This window comes from Notothenia coriiceps, unplaced genomic scaffold, assembly GCF_000735185.1.
Source record: "Notothenia coriiceps isolate Sejong01 unplaced genomic scaffold, NC01 NC01_scaffold00037246, whole genome shotgun sequence".
NCBI lineage: Eukaryota > Metazoa > Chordata > Actinopteri > Perciformes > Nototheniidae > Notothenia > Notothenia coriiceps.
In genome coordinates this window covers 768,659-792,148 of record NW_011369947.1, presented here as the reverse complement: position 1 = coordinate 792,148, position 23,490 = coordinate 768,659, and the positions used below count along the sequence as shown (strand labels likewise).

General features: G+C 39.5%; 3 protein-coding genes across 4 annotated transcripts in view; 2 read left to right on the top strand and 1 right to left on the bottom strand.

Annotated features, from left to right (window-relative positions):
• The first annotated feature begins 37 nt into the window (after positions 1-37).
• Positions 38-23,490, top strand: part of LOC104965522 (uncharacterized) — a 30,937-nt gene continuing 7,484 nt past the window's right edge. The window contains exons 1-4 of the mRNA XM_010794483.1: positions 38-43; positions 823-826; positions 6,592-6,603; positions 7,926-7,935. The gene's annotated coding sequence lies outside the window, so the exon portion shown is untranslated. The remainder of the gene's footprint in view (positions 44-822; positions 827-6,591; positions 6,604-7,925; positions 7,936-23,490) is intronic.
• Positions 5,229-8,850, bottom strand: LOC104965520 (elongation of very long chain fatty acids protein 4-like). Of its 2 annotated transcripts, none has more exons than XM_010794480.1 (8): positions 8,613-8,850; positions 8,475-8,532; positions 7,431-7,618; positions 7,235-7,315; positions 6,981-7,037; positions 6,781-6,895; positions 5,627-5,754; positions 5,229-5,547 (listed from the first exon to the last, which is right to left on the bottom strand). In XM_010794480.1, the coding sequence occupies exons 2-8, from the start codon at positions 8,530-8,532 to the stop codon at positions 5,383-5,385; spliced, it is 792 nt and encodes a 263-aa protein (XP_010792782.1). In that variant the 5' UTR covers positions 8,613-8,850; the 3' UTR covers positions 5,229-5,382. The 2 variants fall into 2 exon arrangements, with proteins under 2 accessions (XP_010792782.1, XP_010792783.1); XM_010794481.1 differs by having other exon boundaries at positions 8,658-8,850.
• On the top strand, positions 16,511-18,033 carry LOC104965521 (elongation of very long chain fatty acids protein 4-like). The gene is made up of 2 exons (XM_010794482.1): positions 16,511-16,988; positions 17,080-18,033. The coding sequence occupies exons 1-2, from the start codon at positions 16,842-16,844 to the stop codon at positions 17,242-17,244; spliced, it is 312 nt and encodes a 103-aa protein (XP_010792784.1). The 5' UTR covers positions 16,511-16,841; the 3' UTR covers positions 17,245-18,033.

Below are 23,490 nucleotides of genomic sequence, written 5' to 3'. Positions count from 1 at the left end.
TTTTAAATAATTACATAATTTACTAAATAAACAGTCTGTAACAGTTCTGAAGATGTAGCAGCCATATTGCACAGTTATTCACGGCATATATTGAAGATGTAGCAGCCATATTGCACAGTTATTCACGGCATATATATATATATTAGGGCCGGGACTTTAACGCGTTAATTAAGATGAATTAATTACACAAAAATTAACGCGTTAAAAAAATTAACGCATTTTAATCGCACTTATTTTTGCACCGCGGAACGTTTCTCACTGGATGAGTTTCAGGGGTACCGATTATACTGGAGCACCAACTAACGTTCATGACTTCAAACAACAACAAACCACAGTGAACAATAGTCAAACATGAACGAAGAAGCTGATGAGACCGCTTTGGTTGGCCCCGTGGATGGGACATTTTGTTTTAAAAAACGGACGGATGGAAGCGTCAATAAGAGCACGGTTGTTTGCAAATTATGCAAAAAGGAATTCGCATATCACCGCAGCACATCAAGCCTCAAGTATCACCTCAATGCAAAACATATGGCAGCTAGCGTGGAAGCTAGCGTGGACGTTAGCCCGACTCGGAGTACAAGGACCCACACCCATTTTTAAATCAACTGTTGGTAAATCAACAAAGTCTGTTATGGCCTCTGAAGCAACAGAGAGATGTTTTCTAATAGTCAGGGTTTCCAATGTTCCGAATGTACTTGAAAGTATTGTGTTTTACTTAAAAAACAAAGTGTTATAGTTTACAGAAGGTCTACCTACCTATAGGCTACCTGAATCTCTGAAATGTACTATATTCCTAAATATGCTATTGCATTGACTTTAAAGAATGCTTCTACAATTCCGCTTGCATTAGGTCAAAATGCACCTTCAGTACAAGCACTGAGCTGTGAGCAGGACTCAATGACTGGGACTCAAATGCAGGGACTCGACACAAACGTATAAAAACTTCAATCTATACTCAATTGAGGAAACTAAGTACGACAGGAGGAAAACACTTAGCCACGAATAAGTTCAAATATAAGACTAATGGCTCTCTTGACACTGCATGTGACAAGCCAAACTGGCACAGGACAAAGGGAGACCAGGACTATTCATAAAAGAGTTAATGGGACACATGTGGCACCAATCAAGAGTTGGGGCGGACAATAACATGGCAGGAAGTCAAGGGCTCTAAACGAGATGGGATGGTCATTTCAAAATAGTGTAATGAAAGAGATTAGACATAAGTGACTTTTACTAAACACATGAAGAAGGTGTTCATCGTTTCTGGAGAAGCTTAGTCTTCATCCTTCCATTGGTCTCTCTACCTGAGCACCTGGTGTCCTTGAAGAAGTTTCATCCACCTGAGAAGGATCCTCTTTAGAATTCAAAAACTCCACTGAGACAAGCAGACACAGCTGATGATAAGGGGATTAAGCCCCTCATGAAACACAAGGTAATACACACACAAACACACACTACCCTCGAGAGATCGGGGAGAACATGTATTACCAGACTGGTGGAGGGAGAGAGATGGGGGGGACGGGGGACGGGGGGAGCGCAGGAAGTGGATGTTCTTTAGCGATACCTTGCGGCTTCTGTCATGAATCGCGTGAGCAATTACTGTAAAACGCCAGCGCTAAGCCNGGAAAGTGGGTCTCTCAACTCGGGACCAGTTGTGTGTATGGTCATGTTAACCAAGTCCAAAATACATGATATAAAACTACTGGACACATGTCTGATTAAGTTACAAGTTGTGAGAGCTGCCATAGATTTAATTTTTTTTTTTTTGTTAGTTTCTACAGAAATGGACAATTCCTTCTCCCGGTCAGTCTTCGAGGTGACCCTGTGTGTGTGTTGTGTTGTGTGTGGTGTGTGGTGTGTTGTGTGTGTTTTTTAAGAGAATGGAACCAAAATCTGATAAAGAAAACTGGAACGTAAAAAATACAAACAGGCCGTTTTTGTCTTGATGGCGTAACCGTGTGACAAGCCACAAAGCAGTCATTGTGAGGACAAACAGGGAAACACATTTGCAGCTCCAAACTCCCACACACACACACACACACACAAAAACAGAGAGAGAGAGAGAGAGAGAGAGACACACACACACAATGAACACAGGCTTGTTGTTTTTACTGAACTGTAGTCTTTATGTGGGGAAAAGATATCACTACATACCTCCATGTTCCACCATCTTCTGGTGAACAGACAGGACGCTTTGCCACGCAGAGGCCATCTAGACTCCAAAATAAAGTAAATCATTACAAAACATTTCAAAAACACCCCAATCTGAAGCATTTAAACACACATCCACTCACTGAGGATACACACCTTGCAACGGGCCGTTAAACCGGCGGAATGGAGGGACCTCCTGATGTCACTTTATGGAGGATAAGAGTCGGCAAACTTCAGCTCCAGGCGCAGCAGCTGATCCAGATGTCTTCCTGCTCTCAATGAATGGAGAGAGTTTGAGCGAGCTCCGGCCCCAGAAGCACGCGGAGAGTCCGAATTGATCCGACAGAAACTCGCAGCACGCGCCTAGCTCCAAATGCAAGAGAGTGGAAAAAAGTACGAAGCCGATTTGAATCACTTCCTGATTGTCTCCGCTTCGGCTTTTTTTTCTTTTACGAGTTCATTCTGTTGTTATGGTCGCCACACAGCAGATGGCGCTGTTTCCTGCAGAACGCTGACCCACTTTCCGTTTGGGGATTTCACTTTGCATTTGTTGCATAGCAGTTGATGATATCATGCATATTATTACACTTATTATATATAACAAACAAACAACAAAACACCCTCTTGTCCACCAGACTGAATAAACAACTGTTTCGACTGCAACTTGGCCATTAAAAAAAAAGTATAATAATAAAATACAAAAAATTAATAAAAAAACACAAATTATAGATAGTTAGAATAATTACAAAAATAACTATTATTATTATTATTGTCATAATAGTGAATTAGAAAAAGTAAAAGTATACACTTAAGGCATTTTTTTTTAAGTACCAGTATGCAGTACAAAAAACAAATACCTCTTTTGTACTATTCTAAAAACCGAACTGTTTTGACTGCACTTTGGGCAATAAATAATAATAATACAAAATGCAACAAAAAGATTATAATAACAAAACATCTCACCTCTGTACATAGATCATAGACATTTTTTTCTCTTTTGAAGCCAACGCATTAGCACATACTGTTGGGGAATAATTTGCCCTGCATGTCATCTTTCGCCCTCTGACGCAGCTGACCAGCCTTATAGCCGTTATCTCCCATAAGGAGGGGCTGCCCTAGCATATTGTTGATGTTACCAGTTTATGACCGGGCAACTCTCTGTCAGAGAGGCCGAAGCTCCAAATATACCGTTAGTGTTTGCCATCAAAGCTCCAGCTCTCCTCTTGTCTCTCTGATAAATGTCTTTGTCTTCGACGATTAGACCCCGATCCTGAAATCGTATGTAAAGGGGGAAATGCAGCCGTGAGCATATAGGGAACCCCCCCGGGCTCTAGACACTGGTGATGATGCTGAAGATCTGGATTTGATGAGGAGATGGGATGAGGTCTTTGGATTAACTCTCCTGGCATTGGATATGATGAAAGGAGGTGGATGGGGAGGAGGCGGGCGACATTTAAAATCACGCAACTGAAATGTATAAAATAATCTTGCAATGCAATCTTGTTATAGCTTTGGAAAAGAAAGTCTTTGCATTTCTGCATTCCGTTGTTTAGGAGGAATCTCTTTTCTGGTTTGAACTCCTCAACTCTGCAATAATGTGAAGAATCCAGCCTACTGCATTATTCTTTGTACAGTTATTTACAGCAGTCATTTCAAAGTTTGTCATTGCTCAATAAAGGCAAATTTAAAAGTAATCACATGACTTTTGTGGACATATTTCAGCTCTGATCTACTTCCTCAATCAACACGCAGTTATCATTGCAGAGTTTGTTAATCTTTAATCAGGAGGAGATCTGAAATATCACATTTATGGTGTCAGTTATATTTCTCTTGATTCATATTTTCCTGTAAATGTATTTCAAACATGCAGTTGAAATCCTATTTTTTAGGTTGTTGATACATGTGATGCATTTCTTATAAAGCTTAGTGTGTGACCGAGAGAGAGAGAGAGAGAGAGAGAGAGAGAATCAGAGCAGAGGAGAATTTACCAGTAAAGATGTCAAGTGTATGTTTTATCTAAGAATATTGCAGTTACTTATTAACCTGGTTAAGTGTCTTGCTCTCCAAATGCTTGTGAAGTTATAATCAGGCATATGTGCTTTGTATGTAGTGCAATCGTGAGTCAATTGTGCTCGAGTGTTTTATTCCTGCTCATGCTTGTGTGCTCTTGAATGTTTCTTTTAATGCCATCAACCTGCCAGAGACTGCATATGAAAATTAGCCTGTTTGACTAAATCTGGCACATTCACATCATGGACTCGAGCGCTCATGTACGTAATGTGCATGGTCCCTTCTTAAATAAAATAAAATAAATATTTAATATAAGAAAAGGCCGTTAGAATTGTGTTTATTTATTATTTTAGTCGACAGGTACAGTGCACATTAAAAAAATGCTTCAATTGCGCCGGTTAGCCAAGAGGCCTTTTATGATCTGTAGTCTCTTTTCAGATGTTGCAAAGTGACCCAAAAAATATATTATAAGCAATAGCATTACTCGAGAAAAACAATGTTTTCCTTTAGACCTACATTTGATGCTTTTTGCTCATAATCTTAATGGGATGCAGCCGGGTTTAACAAAGTAATACAAACCACTGCCTCACCAAGGTGTTTTTAGTGACTGAATTAGCATAAAACAACTTATGAGTAACCAAGAAAAAATAAATGTTAAAATAGCAATGTTATATTGTTGAATTTATTACAATAGAGCAGTCCCCCATTATTTGCCTCAAATGCAGCTTAACCATGTCACATGACACCTCAGTACACATTGAGAGCAGAACAGAACTGGGACCGTTACAGAAAACATTCAAAATGCAGGAATTAAAGCTATAGACACATTCACTGACCTCCACTGTAAACACTGGCCCAAAATGGAGTAAATTAAACAGGTCTAGCCATATACTTGACTTCACACTGTTGAACATTTATAGAAAACACATACAAAATGCACTAATACTTCACATTAGTTGAACATGTCGGTATAAAGTAAACGATCAAGTGTGACCGTATAGCTTAACTATCCATCTCTCTTTACTTCTTCAACCAACCTACTGTATTTTCAAGTGTATATTTAGTTTGGAGCAATCATTTCAATATCAGTCATTTCTCAATATAAAGAAATACAATTGTGAGCACCATGAGAAAAAAGTCAGTATGTTGTTCTGTCTAGTGGAAATAAGTGAGTATTGCACACACAGGAAAAACATCCTTACAATACCTCACCACTGAGTCTTATTTCTGCTTCTTCTTGCTGAGGTAGCTCTGATAATAGAAGTTACTGAAGAGGATGATGAGGGTGACACAGTAGCCGAACACCACCATGTTCATGGCGTCGGGGAAGTCGCAGTCTGCAAACAGGTTGTAGCCGGTGTGCAGGAGGAACAGCACGAACTGCACCTGTTGGAGGGGAAAAGTTCAGATCAGATCACATTCACAAACAGTCACATTCCTCTGATTCAGATCAGAGATTACTCACGAGCTGCAGAGACGTCAGGTATCTCTTCCACCACAGGTACTTCTGCATGTGAGGGCCGATGGCAGCCAGGCCGTAGTAAGAGTACATCACCACGTGGACGAAGGTGTTGACCAGGCCGATGAAGAACGCTGAGGATGCATTCAGAGCGGACAGTGAGAAATGGGTTTCATTCATTTATTTTAGTCAGTAAAAATGTTTCAAACGTATAGCGAAATGATCCGACTGATAGCAATTGAGTTAGGTACTGTATGTTAAGAATGTTTATGACAGGCAGCTGACACGCATAGAAAGATGCAATAAGATAAAAAGGTTACAGAGTTTATCAGTTCAACCGTTTATGTATAGAGCATTAGACAGTGTGAGGGATGTAAGTAAATATAAATTCATTTTCGTATCATGTTTTGAGATACCTCATGGATCAAAAAAAAGTTTTTTAAAAGTTCATTAACGGTTTGGATGCAAAGACATGTAGCAGACAGTGGCTTAGATTGCAGAAAGAAATATGCAGTATGATAGGATGTTGGATGTTACAGCATCTGTGGCACCTGTTATGAATTTATAATAGTGTTTTACTCAGATTGTACTTCAGATTATTTTATTTTTTAAATGTGCTTGCAGTATTGCAGTTTATTGCAATATGTTGAACCGTAACCCCTGTATCATTATACTTATTGTGTCTCTATATTGCTTTCAGTAATCGGCTCCATTAATTGAGCTTTTAATACACACCATGGTAAAATCATCTATACAATAGACCGACAGCATTAGACTACTAGAACATCAATAATAATCTTCAGGAGTCACAGAGAAATTATTTGTTGTTAAATATTTCCTGATTGCCTGTGGAATAATACACATTTACGTCTATCCGTTACCGGTAATGTTGGATTAATTCAAAGTAGACTACAATGCTTATACAGGAATATGTCACCCAGGGCAACAGGATGGCTCATGTATGTGTTGTTATACACAAAAAAGTAGAATAAGATATAACAGGATTTGGCTTCATTACACATTTAATGCTTGTTAAGTTTTTATCTTTTCATTAGAATTGTATAATAACAATATAGAATATCACTACTGCTCTTTCAAATGTCCCTTCATCAAGTCATACAAATATCTGTTTATATATGTATTTACAGCTGTTGACTTACATTGTCCTCCAGCCAAATACTTGACTCCGGACCACCAGTTGGAGACCATGGTAGCGTGGTGGTAAATGTGGAGGAAGGTCAGCTGGCTGTTCTTCTTCCTCAGGATGAAGAAGAGCTGCTCACAGAGATTAGAAGTTTCATCATTTCAACTCTGACTTCTGAATTGATAGCAGAAACTTCTTCCCTTTTTTAATACCCACCGTGTCACTGAGCTCTATGACCTTAGAGAAGAAGAACCACCAGCAGGCTTTGGCCATCTGGACGAAGGAAACAATGGAGAAAGGTGTGATTTGCATATCTTTAACTTTGAGAAAAAGGTAAATGTATGTTTTATCTTTCAAATTGAACAAAAGCCAGCTGTCTAGTAGAATTTGGTTTCTGTAAATGATGTTCCATATGTAGCTTTTGAAAGATTAAACGTCTGCGTACGCATTAAAGTGAGTGAATTCCTTACCCTCACTGCCAGAGGGCTGTTGCTGTAATCTACCGGCTGGCAGAGGTAGCTGTAGTTCGAGAGCCAGGATGTGACCAGGAACTGGGAAATATTCATACTATAACTTCACATTAAACACTAGCAGGATCACCCTTTATATCAAAGAACAGAAATGTATTTTCCATCACCACTGTGCTCATGATTGACCTAAACACACCTCATAGAACATGTATCCTGACAGGCCGACCATGGAGAAGTTGTAGACGATGAGGATGCCTTTGAGGTCGAGGGGCTCTCTGTGTTTCATTAGACGAGGGCCGGCCCACACCACACACAGGTACAGCAGGAAGATGATGACCACGGGGACCGGGGAGTAGACCAGCAGCCACGGGTCTGTCCTCTTGTCTAAAACACAAGAAAGGACCATTTAGCAAATAAATAAAGAAGCCCTATAATGCTTTTCGGGATTGTTTTCCTTTCCTGTAGAGTGTTATAATATCTGTGTGCATGTAAATGGTCTGCAAAGGTTAATATCTCTAAGTTCCCTCCAGAGGGAGTTTCCCTCCTACACACTCCCCGTCTGGAACGCTTCCATTGGACTCCTTTGTTTACTTCTGGGAAATAATGACATCACTATGTAACACCCATGCTTCTATTTTCTAGTACTCAAATATATTCTACATGATAAACTAAGGGGCGTGACATCTCTAAGCAGACATAATGTGAAAAGAGGACATACAGAACATCAACAAGTCACAATAGAGGCACACAATTACAAACATGAACCTGACCTAGCATAATGGGGGCCCTTTAATCTGTACAGGAAAGCCAGCTTTAAACAGGTTTGTCTTGTTTGAATTTAGCACAGAGAACCTGTTGTGTGAATATCCTTTTCAAAGGGACACATTTATAAGTGAGCAATTGAGGAAAATTAGAGGGAGTATTCATCTGACAATACATTATATTTCCTGTCAATCCTATTCCTGTATGTCCACAACATACAGGAGTTACAAGCTAACAACGTTTAATAAGTCGGAGTGGGATTGTCATGTAACATGCCACAAAGAAGTCATTGTGAAGACAAGCTGAGCATCTGCAACACACACACACACACGCACACGCACACGCACGCACGTATAGAGACAGCCTTGCTGTGTAAACTGGGAATCTCTTCGACAACTTAGAGAAATTATTTTTCGTTTGCTGGAAACCCAGAGACACATTAACTGTAGCTTTTAGATAATAACACAAATCCTCATACCTCCATTGTCTACTATGCTCTGGTGCAGGGACAGGGCACTTTGCCATGCAGAAGCCATCTGGAACATAACAAAAGTTAATGATAAAAATAAGACTATAACATCGGTAACATATAACGGTAAAGCTCCCTGCTGCACACCTCGCAGTTTTTCAATATGAAACTTCAGGGAGCACGTTGCAGAACCTTTGGCCGCTGTCTGCCGGTGAGTGTTAGCAAAGTTTAGCCTGAAGACCCGATGACCTGCGATGAATGAGTGACAGACGGAGCTCCACACACACCTCTGCTGAGGAGACTCCAATACACATCAGGAAAATACAAATCACAACAACACAATCAATTAAACTGTAAAAGACGGCGGAGAAAAGTGCTGGCAAGACTTGAACCACTTCCGGTTTTTCCTCATTTATCATGATTCCCCCCCACAAAAACACTCGGTTGTTACACCATCAGCACAGCAGGGGGCGCTGTTACCTTTCATGGCTTTTATTATTATTTCATCTAATCATTATTATTATAAGTAGTAGTAGAAGCATTATTATTGTCTGGTGAAAAACAAACGTTTTTCATGAACTATAAGCACTTTTTTAAAGCACTTTTTATGTTATACTTTACTACGACATAGGGGAGAAGGGGGTAAATTAAGCCAGTGGGTCAATTGAACCACCCCCTGTAACCAGGCAACGCCTTATAGTTGTAATCACGTGATCAGAAATTATGCAAGCTCCTCCCATTTCTCATTGCCTGTGAAAGAGAGATGCTCATTGTGATCTGGTAAGTAAACATTTGTACAAAAAAACGTTTTTTGCTTGTCAAAGTACATTTTCTAGATGTTGTCATGCCAAAAAAAATATCCAGGTTTAAACACATATATTGTATATGTTGATGTGTTGGCAGCGTATTAAACCATGTGAAAGCTAAAGGTGACTAGGCTATTTTTTCTAAAATGGTGGCTATGGGGTGAAGTGAACCATGGGCCTTGGGGTAAGCCAGTTTTTCAATGGAGAAATGAATGAAAGTAGGCCAAGTGGATAATAAGAGCTAATTGTAGGCTACATTTAAAGTTGAATTTACACTGTGTTTGATTGGTAAGATGTATGAAATTGTATCACCATTTGTATGATTACTTTTCCTTTTAACATGTTAAAAAAAAATCAATCAATTCAATCGAAATTTATATCAAAAATATTTGAAAAACTAAACTTGTATTTGGTTTGTAATTTATTGTTTATAGTTACCTTTAAGATTTGTTGTAGGTATGCCCAGGTTGGAACAGTGGTTCAATTTACCCCCTGACCTGGATCAACTTACCCCTAACCCGGGGCAAGCTGAGCCACAAGTCCACTTCTTTTTTTAGAAGTAATATTTTCACTGCCCTTGATCAAATATGAATTATTATCATTGCCATTGATAGGAGACATCCTGAATTATAGGTGTGTGCTTTCATTTGACTATGTGTCATTTCTCCTTGCTTAGAGGACAGCATAACTAAAAAAATGGCTCAACTTACCCCACTCTCCCCTACTTATGAATGACCTTTAGTATTACGTTTTGTATAGAATACAATACTATGACACTTTTTTACTGACAGGCTATACGATGAATCTTTTACAATGTGTTTTTATGATAAACTTTACTATTACCCTTTATGACATACTTTACTATTTTTTTTTATTACTTTTTGACTCTGAATGTTGACGACATACTACACTGTGACTTTTTATTTATTAAATTATTTATTAACTTTTTATTTGTATATAAAATGATGGAAGAAGTACTCAGATCATTTACTCAAGTAGAAGAACCAAGACTTCACCGAAGAAATACTGATTTACAAGATACTCAAGTAAGAGTATGCAAGTATTACCATCAAATATATACCATGAGTTCGTAATGTGAAAGTACTCATTATGCAGAATAATATGATTGGATTAGTATTCAGAATTGCATAATTGCTGATTTAAAAAAAAAATCACTCTTGTCCATCAAATGATTAATGTAGATATGGACATTCTTCTATAAAAAGAAATGCATCATTATAACAAAAGAGAACAGATTTATTTTATCAATGACAAAAATATAAAAGCAATCAGAAGATGAACAGTTTATGTACCTTTGTTGGACATGAAATCTTTTTTATTGCAATAATAAACATGACAGTGAACTTACATACTATTGGAAAAACACGAGGACTATTCACAATATACTGATAAAAACATTATCTATAATGAAGTCGATACAAATAAAGTCCCTTCAGGAACATAAACCTTTTAAAGTTTAAAAAACATGATGGCATGTTGTATTTCAATCCCAGTGATAGGACCACGATGAAACCAATATGGCAACACACTGTAGTGCTGATGCGTTGACATTACAAAGGCACGTTTCCTGATAAGGCACCATGGAGGACTTTGACACTCAAACTTCTCAAGGCTCGTCTTTGACCTTGTTGAAGAAGGAGCTGAGAGAGAGCTGTCTGCCCCCGCTGGTAGCTGAGCTCACTTTGGCTTTTTTGGAGGGATTTGGTTTCTTGTCATTCTTTGTGCCCGTGTGCCTCTGCCTCTTCCCTTCCTGAGTGAGACCAGTAGAAACAAAACGATAAAGGTGGAATTTAGGATTATAGAATAAGATCATTTGTGATAAATTATATATACAGACGTTTACTTACCTCAGAGTTTTGTTCTTTTTGACCGTCCACAGAATCATAAAGCTTCACAATCTGCAGGAGAGTAAACGTTGATGTTTATCCTATTTATTGTGCACATGCCGTGACAACTTCCTGAAACAAACGCAACAACTACAACTTCCCTTTACATTTCCGAAACTCACTGTAATAATCACATTACATTACATTACATTTAGCTGATGCTTTAATCCAAAGTGAATTACAATAAGTGCATTCGACCAAGAAGATACAAACTTTGAAGAAAACAGAATCATATAAGTACATCAGGTTTCATAGAGTCAAAACATTTCAAGTGCTACTCAGCTGGCTTCAGATAAGCCAGTCCTTTATTAGTATATAAGTGCTCTGTTAGTAATTCTATCGCTCGAAGTGGAGTCGAAAGAGATGAGTTTTCAGTCTGCGCCGGAAGATGTGTAAGCTTTCTGCTGTCCTGATGTCAATGGGGAGCTCATTCCACCATTTTGAGCTCCAAATAGCAGCATGATATCGGGGGAACATTTCAGTTAAAATCACTGAAATCCTTGTAACAGAAAAACAATTTACACACCAGAAAAACATGTTTTCTGTAATCTATCAGTTACACAGTGGGGCTGAACACAAACTGTGTAAACAAATTACAAACCTTTTTCACTCCTGTGGACACAGCAGCTTCCTGCAGGGCGGACCGGCTGAGCCACTGAGCGTTTTCAGTGTGTGTGTCAGCATCCTTCAAACACACACTGTGGACCACGTATGTCTGGTGGATGTGGGAGAAGATGTGAACCACCTGCAGACAGCCAATGATCCGTCAGAGGGTGGTTACAGAGCTGCGGAAATACTTTATTTGCATTCAAGAATAAATATGTATAAGTGGTGAACTTCAGGCGTACCTCTCCCACATACTGGAACATGTTTTCTGTCAGATGGGTTCCTAGTTTCCCGCTGATCTGAGCACACAGCGCCCTCCTCTGTTTCAGATCAGAGCTCTTCTCCTCCAGCAGGAGATTTGGAAACTCCCATAAACCTGCCAGCAAACCTGTCACACACACACACACACACACACACACACACACACACACACACACACACACACACACACACACACACACACACACACACACACACACACACACACACACACACATACACACACACACACACACACACACACACACACACACACACACACACAACACACACACACACACACACATACACATACACACACACACACATACACACACACACAAACACATACACACACACACACACACACACACACACACACACACACACACACACTGACACATGCCATTTCACATTATTAAGAACCTTTTAATCTCTGAAGGCTAAATTATATTTGCATGATATCATTAATCCTTTCAACACAACTTTGGAGACATCTGACACATCTCTCACACACACACACACACACACACACACACACACACACACACACACACACACACACACACACACACACACACACACACACACACACACACACACACACACACTCAGGGTCCACACTTAGAATGGCAGCTCCAACCTGTCTCTCGGCTTAGCGCTGGCGTTTTACAGTAATTGCTCACGCGATTCATGACAGAAGCCGCAAGGTATCGCTAAAGAACATCCACTTCCTGCGCTCCACACACACACACACACACACACACACACACACACACACACACACACACACACACACACACANGCAACTCAGGGTTAAGTATCTTGCCCAAGGATACATCAACATGTTGACTGCAGGGGCTGGGATCGAACCCACAACCTTCTGGTTGAAAGACGACCACACTCCCTAGTGTGGTCGTCTTTCAACCAGAAGGTTGTGGGTTCGATCCCAGCCCCTGCAGTCAACATGTTGATGTATCCTTGGGCAAGATACTTAACCCTGAGTTGCTCCCGATGGCATGGCCAACGGTGTGTGAATGTGTGTGAATGTTAGGTCCTAGAGTAAGGTACACTGCTCTGTATGAATGGGTGTGAATGGGTGAATGACATGTAGTATGTAAAGCGCTTTGAGGGGTCTTAAAGACTGGATAAAGCGCTATATAAGTACAGTCCATTTACTCCATGCCCTCTGACAGTGTGTCAGCTCTGTCCGGTTTCAGGCCAAATCCACTCTCAGGGTCAAACTAAGACCACGCTGAGAGACTGTGACGGGCCGTCTGCCTGCATGAGACTAAACAGCTGAGATGGCTCCAACTAAAACTGACGGACCATATTGAAAATCTATATCCTATACTTTGACATTTTCACTGCGTAACATACTGTGACAATTTACCTATGTGTTTTATTAAACACTGTATACTATGATCTTTTACTACATACTATACTGTGACATTTTTTATTATATTTTTGTTAAATACTATTTATTATGACTTTTTTTCCCGACATACTAAAATCAGTACTTCTGTATATACTATGATTTTATTTTTTTTAACAACAAACAACACTGTGACTTTTTTATAATTTTGAATGCAATACTTCTGAGGAAAAATCGAGTTTGAAGAAGTGTGTTTTTGAGGGCTTGTTTGGAGGATGATAGGGTGGTTGATGGTCTGATGTGTATCAGGAGGGGGTTCCAGAGGGACGATGCACCCCGGGTCCAGAGCTTAGTCCTGGGGTCTTTAGGGCGTTTGCATCTGAGGTGGATGAGGTCAGAGAGTTAGGGAGGGGCCGGGTTGTTTAGGGCTTTGAAGGTGGTGAGTGATATTACATTTTTATGACTTACTGAACGAAGGCTTTTGAATACATTTTTTATATTAGATTCATAACTTTTTAAGAATTAATTACATTTGTGACACACTATACTATTACATTTTTAAATAAGCATTTTCTATGGCATACTTTAGTATTACGTTTTATATAAAAAATGACCTTTTCCGATGCACCGGAATTTTTATTATAATAATTATATGTTTTGCACCTTTCATGCACAAAGCAGCCCAAAGTGCTTTACAGAAAACATAACAACAATATTCAAATAATATTAACATTAATACACAACAAGATAAAATGTCTACAGTGATAATATGTTAAAATAAAACAATTTAAAAAGCAAAACAGAACAAATACAGTAAAACATGGAAAGTGATAATAGAGAGAATTGAAGGTTAACCCAAATGAAAAGCCATATTAAAAGATAGGTTTTTTGTTTGCTTTTTAACATTTCAAGGGATTTTTCAAATGTTTTTTTACACACTGACTTTTTAATGTAATATTTATTTATTCTTTATCATTTTTTTAAGGTTTTTTTCAATATACTACACAATTTATTTTTTTTAGAACTTTTTGTGACCTACTAAATTGTGACCTTTTTTTATGATGCGTTTGCACGTCATATGTTATGACTGTGACATACCTAACTATGACTTCACCTTCACATTCCTTTGTTATCTGCTCTACAGGGTTAGCCAACACGAGGCTGGGCTCTTACTCAGAGTATTTAAATTCTTTGTTCTACGCTGTTGTACTAGAAATTGTTGGAAGCTCATCCCCAGAATCAGAAACAGGTTTATTGCCAAGTAGGTTTACACATACTAAGAATTTGCTGTGGTGTAAGAAAACGCTTCTTACATTTCTTACAATAGCCATCAGTTCAAAAAGTGTCTACATGGACACAGAAAGAGGAATACGTTGTAGAAAGCAGCAACAAGTAGTACAATTTAAAGACTATTGTAAAGATAAAGAGAATATGTTTACAACATGTAAATTACCAAATATTAAGTACAGTAAAAATATGACAAAAAATATAATTTAAAAGTGGAGAGCTGTGCAGATAAAAAAATCAAATAAGAGATAGCTTTGAACAGAAATTGGCAAAATATTCTGAGGGTTGTGCTCATTATTAAAATGAACAAGATTACTGTTACTGAGGAACTTTGTCCTACATAGACATTATATTACATTTAAAAAAACTGAACAATTGTCACCAACAAATACATTTTTCCACTCATGATTGAGAAACAAAGGCCAAAAACCACAGTTACTATATGTTGAATCCATAAATTATCTAGAAACGATATACATGCAATCTAACAGACATATAAAGACATGATTCTGGTCTTTTTATGGGATTTATAAAAAATAAAATTACTACCAACAATAGCAATACACCTCAAACTATGGGTTTTGTCGACGGGAACTCCCTCAGCGTTACACTTCAATAAGGAATGCTGATGCATATATAATTATTCCTTATTTACAAAGAAATCAGTCATTCAGGTTTAACCCAGGAGATTAAGACGGAAGGAGGGAGAGGTGTGTTTCTTTTGTGGTGTGGAAGGAGGTTTTCCTTTCACTGCGAGGATCTGAGGGTGTCCATGATGTGTATTTAAAGCCCCCTGAGGCAAATTCATAATGGATGATTTAAAATAGATTTGTAATGCGTTTATAATATTGTATAAAATGGAAATGAACAAAAGGAGACAAAAAATACCTTTTTTTTATGAATATAAAGGAACAAAGTTATTTCTCTAGTTCCTTTTTAAGATAATTTGTGTTCCATCCATCCCAGTGTTCAAATGCTATCTGATCCCTTGCATAGATGTGTCTCATTAACTAGTTAGTTACATTGTGTTAACAATGGGACTGAAGGATACTCTTGAGCCAAATGTAACTCTAACAAAGGTTCTTGGTTCTTTGGTTAGAAAGAAAGGTGCAACATAACGCTGTTTCCTCACATGTTAAAACTTGTGCCGGTGGATTCTTAATTCACTCACAGATCTCATACATGTGTTTGCCAATCCTTTATTTCAGGGCACAGCTTTTATAGATACACATATTTTCAAACTCACTTACAGTACATGTACCATCATAAAACACATTCAGACATGTCCTTAGAATTAATAAGACAAATGTTGGATTACTTGCAATTTCAGTGTGTTCTTATACAAAAACTAAATAAATAAGGAACAATATTTAGAGTTATTATAAGTGGCAACATGTAATCCTTCAACAGATGTTCTAATGGTTGCCTTTACCTTTTACCAACCACCTGGGAATAAACAAAAACCTGATCATTTTCTTTGCAAAAAATGACGGTTACATTTTATTAAGCCAAAGGGACTTATAACAATTGCAAGTAACCATAAAAATACAAACAGCAAGAAACATGCAGGGTATGTTAAAGGGGCCGTATTATACTCATGTTTAGGTTCATATTTGTATTTAGTGTCTCTCCTGGGACATGTTTCCATGCTTTAATGTTCAAAAAGCTCTTTATTTTTCTAATACTGCCTCTTTTCCCCTTCTGTCTGAAACCAGAGCCCGGTCTGCTCTGATTGGTTAGCTGGCCAGCTCTGTTGTGATTGGTCAACCTCTATCACGTACAATGTGTTGGAGCGCCAGCCAATAGATGTGCGAGTGTTACAAATTGATGTCACTATGTTCCTGAAGTAAAAAAATGGAGGAGTTTAAAGCAGGTGGAAGTGGGAGAGAAACTCACTCTTGAGGGAACTTCTGGATGTTAGCCTTTGCAGATCATTTACATGGATCCTATACAAAACACTACAGGGGAGGGGAAACCCCAAAAAGCACCACTTTTAGTAAAGGATTTGAGTTCTTCTTCCAACACTGGTCTTCAGTCTGCAGCAGAGGAGGTGTAGACTTCCTGTTGTCCTTTTAACTGTTATACCTCCAGGCCTCTCTGTTTGGGGATTCCCTGACTTAAGCTTTCCTTTCGCTACATGTTTTTATTCCCCGCAGCGTTCTTCATTGGCCTGCTGAACACCTTTGTCCACGTGGTGATGTACTCTTACTACGGCCTGGCTGCCATCGGCCCTCACATGCAGAAGTACCTGTGGTGGAAGAAATACCTGACGTCTCTGCAGCTCGTGAGTAATCTCTGATCTGAATGAGAGGAATGTGACTGCTCTGACGATATGTTTGTGAGCCAATCCGATCTGAACTTTACCCCACTTACAGGTGCAGTTTGTGCTGTTCCTCCTGCACTCGGGCTACAACCTGTTTGCAGACTGCGACTTCCCCGACTCGATGAACGCGTTGGTATTCGTCTACTGTGTCTCCCTCATGATCCTCTTCCTTAATTTCTATTATCAGAGCTATCATAACAAGAGGAAGCAGAAATAAGAAGTGTAAGACACACTGAGGCTTCATGAGAGCAGCTGACAATGTATTGTCAGCTTGAGGGATGTTTTCCTGCCTGCAGTACTCACTAGCGTCCACTAGAGGGAACAACACGCCCACAGTCTGAGTGTTTTTGTCATGGTGCTCGTTATCAAAGGTCAGATTTGAACATTGTATATTTAACAGACGTGTACAACTAAATGTGGTTTGAGATTTTTGTTTTTGATATTGTCCATTATATGTTAAAAAAGATAAATGTCACGGGATCATTCAATTATTTATTCCTTAAATTGAGAAATGACAAACATTCAAATGATTGCTGTAAACAAACTGTACATTTTATACATATAATAATAATAAAGTAGGTGGGTTTTCTTCTGCATTATTGCAGATTTAATAAGTTCAAACCCTCCTGCAGAGATAAATCAAAAAAAGCAAAACACTTAACGACAAAATACAAACAAGTTTTTTTTCCACTGCTTAAAACACGGCAACATTTATATATATTCTAATGTACACTTCAGTCTGAGACAGATTGAAGGATGTAGATTAGAGAGCAAACACATGAAGAGGAGGGAGAGGATGTTTCCTTCAGTCGCTTTGTTGTGTTTGAAGTTGATATAATTACGCTGAAAAACCTGCTTGTGTACATGAGTTCTAGATGTGCTTTAAGAATCTAAGAAATAAAGCATTTTTGATTCTTTAATCGACTGAAGGGCACATATTAATGTTTTTACATCTTGATTTTTAAGCTTCTTTGACTTTGCTAATAAAAGGACAGCTCTGAGTTACTTCTTTGACTTTTCATTCATACATTGGAAGAGCAACACGCTGATCTTTGTTTGGTAAAATATATGAATTACTGGAGAATCTGTCATTCTAAAATGATTCACTTAGGACAAGGAAACTATTGTTTGGTTAAACTCGTCACAACTGGAAGGAATATGCAACCTGTGACATGACATCCTTGTTTAAAGGGTCACAAATCACAAAGGAAGGGAAACTATTTTGAGCCATTTTTCATCATTTAATTACTTCAGGTGAGAAGTTAATGACATCCTGCTGGTTACACATCCATCTGCAGCGTAGGATAGATCAAGGTTTAGATATTCAGAGTGACCCCATATCTTAGTATGTTTCAAAAAAGAGGAAACGGGAAGTAGAGAAGAGGGATCCAGCTGTGAGGACGAAGCGTTTCTGCTCCAGTGTTGCTCTAAGTCTCTGAGTAGACGGAGGACATGTGGCTCAGGCTGCGGTCGAAGTTTCCCACCTGGAAGAAAATGTTTTCCTCGGGGCTGGAGGAGAACTGACATCCTGCGCCGCCCTGGAGCTCCTGGGTCAGGTTGAAGCCTGAAGAAAGGAGATTTAAGAGTAGTTTAACATTTGTATGAAAAGTATTCAGGCGATCTTTGTGGGTAGGGGTGAAGGGTACATTGTCCTGACCTGCAGTGCCGGTGTTGCTGGTGTTCATGTGGAAGCCGTTGTGCTGATGGGAGTTGTAGTTTTGAGAGTCTGCGGGGACGTGGACGCCCCCGACCGTCTGCTCCATTCTGTACGAGTCCCCGAAATGGAAGCAGCTCTGAAAGCTGCCCTGGTATTCTAGGAAATGAGATGTGGCACATTGAAAACCTCACTTTCTGTCACAAGAATGTAATCAAAGTCATAGTTTGACATAAGAATGCAACCAAAAACAAGTCATACAGTAGGATGACTTCAAAAAAAGCAAAGTAAAGTATAACATATAGATAAGTCTTAGTATAATAAATTAGCAATGAATACCTAAACGCACTAAGGTGGTAAAAACAAGACAAATCTCAATTCCAACCACTTATTGTGGCCAAGTCCATTAAACATGCAAACAAGTCGACTTCATAAGAGCATGATTATAAAATACATTTAAAGTTGTAATGTATGGCATAAGAAATTCCATTAAAATGTTGAATAATCAAATATTCTGTCTTTTAAAAAGTCTCAAAGAAGTACGTCTCAAAATTGTCAAATTCATGAAGCGGCTATGCCTTGAAAAAAAAGACAGCGTGTCCCATAAATGTCTCAAAAATATTAAAAGTCATTAAAAACCAAAGTATAGCACATCTAACAAAGTCATAGTATATCAATGTGATCAAATGTGATAATATAGTAAGTCATAATAAAAGCATAAATAAGTAAAAAAAACTTTAATAATAATAATACTATTATTAATAAGAGAATATTATGTTTCAAAATCTTATTACTATGAAAACTGGTATAGAATGTCTAATAATATATAATTTAATGTTTTGAAAAATATATTTTTATAAATAATATATATAGTATATGACGTCATAACAAATATTTACTTTTCACTAAATAGTCCAGATGAATTGCCTGACTTCCTACAATTCCAGACATTTTCAGACCTTGAATATCAAAAACTACATTTGAGCCATTTAAAGCCTCCACAGGGACCCTGGGAGTGAAACAGGACTCAGAGCTGACGGGCTGCCACCAGCGGGCGATGCTTTTCTATAATCAGTCAGCATCCGCTCCATCTGGATGAAACTAAACGTTGATCTCAAATTATGACAATGCTATATTTGTGCTCCTGCTCGCAGCGCCAGCCCATAGTAAGTCCCATCGTCTCCGAGAGGACCGCAGGAGGCTCCATAATGGGGAGGCAGCTCTGACTGGAGCGCTTTTACGCAACTCTGGGACCGCAGTGTGGTTTCAGAGACGTCCATGTGTAGATCTTTACAGGGAAAACAGTGTTTAAGGCATTAGGAAAAAGGCTCTGGAGTGGCAGCTGAGTCGGCCATGTTGGGGCGCTGAGAGACAGCTGAAGACATGAGCCAGCGTTTTGTTGGCTAATTCAGCTCGGGGGAAAAGGCTTCCGGCGTGTGGTTTCCCCCACTCTGTCTCTACGACTGTAATCTCCCTCTGTCCTGAAAACACTCAGACGGAGCAGCGAGAGACAACTTCCTCTCCTCAGGACTTTCATGTGGCTGCAGCGAGTGTTTGAAAAAGGACACAGGGGTGTTCTCATGTATATCCAAGTGATCTGACACTAAGGAAGTTATATAAGAGCGATGTAACAGGGGAACATTTCAGGATATTAAATTGAAACGGCAGTGAATATTTTCGCATCGAAGCCAAAATATATTTCCTGAAACAGGTTCCTTTCAGACAGATGTCTCGGTCTTACCGTCGTTGGCAGGCTGTTGGTGGTGATAGTGAGAGTAGGGCTTGTGGTGAGGGTGGAGGTGCTGTTTCTCCAGAGGAGGAGGAGGCGTCCCTGTTGCTTTCATCCCTGGAGACAGGAGGGGACCCGACACCCTGCAGGACACACAGAGAGGGAGGGATATATTAAAACATCCAATCCTTTCTCGACAGTCTCAATCATTTCTGTATAAAATGCTGCAAAAATGGTGACGTCCCAATCAACGCAGGAGCTACATGTCGGCCCGCTGACCACATCATCTGACAAGAAGAAGAAGAAGAAGAAGGATGAGGAAAAGAAGGATCAGAAGCAGAAGTAGTAAAAGTTTAAGAAGTAGAAGAAGAAGACACATCCCAGGCTGTGGAAACTCGCGCTCCCCACATGTAATCGTCCAAATACCACATATTATGACCTTAAGTCAACAAACAGCAGAAGATGCACTCAAATGTAACCACACACACACACACACACACACACACACACACACACACACACACACACACACACACACACACACACACACACACACACACACACACACACACACACACACACACACACACACAATGGTGTTTAGATTCATGATTTTTGAGGAAAGATAAATACTAAAATGACAAGTCACAGTCAGGGGGGGTTTCCACATCAGAGTGTTACAAATAAAGGTTTGTTCATGCCTTTTTATTTATGTGTTTCATTTGATCCAACAATCTAAAAACACAATTGGAGATTCAACTTGAACGTGCAGATTCAAAATCTATCATGAAATGAATGAACATAAGGTTTATTATTTAAAAAAGCAGCACAAGCTTATTAATCAACACAGAATGAATGTTTATTTGAACCATGCAACAATGAAAACAGGTTGTATGTATATTGCGCTGTAGAGGATTGTGTTACCTTGGTACAGGGCCAGGCCAGTAGTAACAATAAAGATATGGAATGTGCGTATTGCTTGCCTTTGTGAGATGATGGTGAATAGGTCACCCAGGAGCAGCAAACACCATGTCTTGTTTCTGTTCAGACACTTCAATGTTTACTGTGAAATTGAAAAAGTCCCCCGATTTAATGAATTAATGTAGCACTTTTGATATTAGCTAATCGAAACATAACTTTGGTTCATACTCAGACTGATGGCCAACAGACCTGCCTTTAAAAACTAAGCAGGTCAATCACCTCCCAAATATTCAACAGCTACTTACTACCCTCTCATGACAGCACATCAGGAATGCCAACACATAAACTGCTGCTGTGTTCCTACGGCTACGCGCCGCGCTGCTGTGGAGGCATATGGTTTGCAGTAAGCGCTATATGAAGGTGATGACAGAGTGTTTCTGGAGGCGGTGGAGCCCCCAGCTGACGGCACTCTGCTGGCCTGAGTGGGGCCCAATATATGAACTACTGCTCCGAATGAGGGGCGTCCCACCCGGCACTCAGGAGCTGGCAGTGGCTCTGTGGAGGTCATTCAGTGGAGAGTGGTTTATAAAGGGAAAAGGTAACCGAGGTCAAAGTGCAAGAAGCTGCGACATTCACAAGTGGGGTATTTACTTACTGACCTATTTGATGTCATTGAACAAAACGTGAAAATCTCTTAAGCTTGTTGGAACTACTGACCTTACTTCAGGCATTCAACAAAAAACGCTCAAAAAAAAACATTGACTTCGGAACAAGAGGAAAGGAAGTGGTAAAAAGCGTATTAATTTCCGGGTTTTAGGACTCATTCCTACACCACTCTATAAAGACTTTACAAAGGTATATTTTGCAGCCAATATTTTTTTTACAACTCAAGTAAAAGTACGTACATTTTAACAGTCATGTTTTATATTGTGCAAATGCTTGTATTTGAAATATCTAAATGATTCCTACCAAGAAGGGGGAGACTTTCCAAATCACACATTTCGCACGATTAAGAATTCAGTATTTAGATGACAGGCTTTATGCCTTTGGGAGAAACAGCAGAGTAACACAAAGGTCCTACATTGAAGGTTTTCACTGCCTTCTACTCATTAGCATGTTCATCTGGGTATCAAATGTAGGTGCTTAGCCGTATATGGACTGCACTTGACCTCCATGTCCATCTCCACAGAACTGAGGAAGTGTGTGTGGCACCTTGTTAGTCGAGCTGCGGAGAAGCTAGCTGTTAGCGAGCGTAGCTAATCCATGGGTTGGCACCGGCCCCAGTGCGTGGCCATGTGTTCCTGCAGAGTGCAGAATTCTCCCGGGAGCTGCTGTCAGCACAAACTCAGGAAACAGTTATACCGTTCATATTTTTACAAGCTGCCTCTATGTGCAGCTAAAGTGAATCATAAGCTAATCACTGCCAGCTGCCCTACTCTCGCAAGTATTAGCCTGCTAGCAACTCAGGCTCGAGGAATGAGGGGAATCTTTCATTTGCTACATTAATCTCTCCCTGATATTCATCTTCACTGACCATCCAGCCAGCCCAACTCTCCTGTCTTACTGCAATGAGAGAGTGATTCGACCCCTGACCTTTTCCAAGGTACAGATGGAGGGGATTTTAAGGTGAGGGTATCAGATAGATGGACTTCATTTAATAAATATTTAAAAGGTTTGGAGGTTAGGGAGGGTGTGGACAGATATGTAAAATACCCTTGTGTCCTGTCTTCTATAACAGATGGATGGGACCTTTATTGCTTGAAGAAATGCAACAGAAAGAGGATAAAAAATACTTTGAAACCTGGATTGTTTTTTTCCCTGAAGCCACGCAAGTTCAGACAAAATGACTTGGACGTCGACTGCAACTATTGTCCAGAAGTCTTTCTTCAAGTTGATGCTCTCTTGTGTTATAGAGGAGCTGCCGTCTGAGGCGTGATGGGATGGAAAGAAACAGGAAGATTCATGAGCAGTTCTGCCCTGCTCCTCGTTCATCTTCCTTCACCTGAGGCTAACTATCCCACCAGGGAGCAGGGATCAGACTCTGTCCTCCACAGACTACGTTCCCCACAAACACCCTCTGCCTCGCCTCTCATCTCTCGGATCATTAAGCCCCTCTGATAGATGACGGGGGCTTCTTTGGCGCATATCGGTGGGAACAC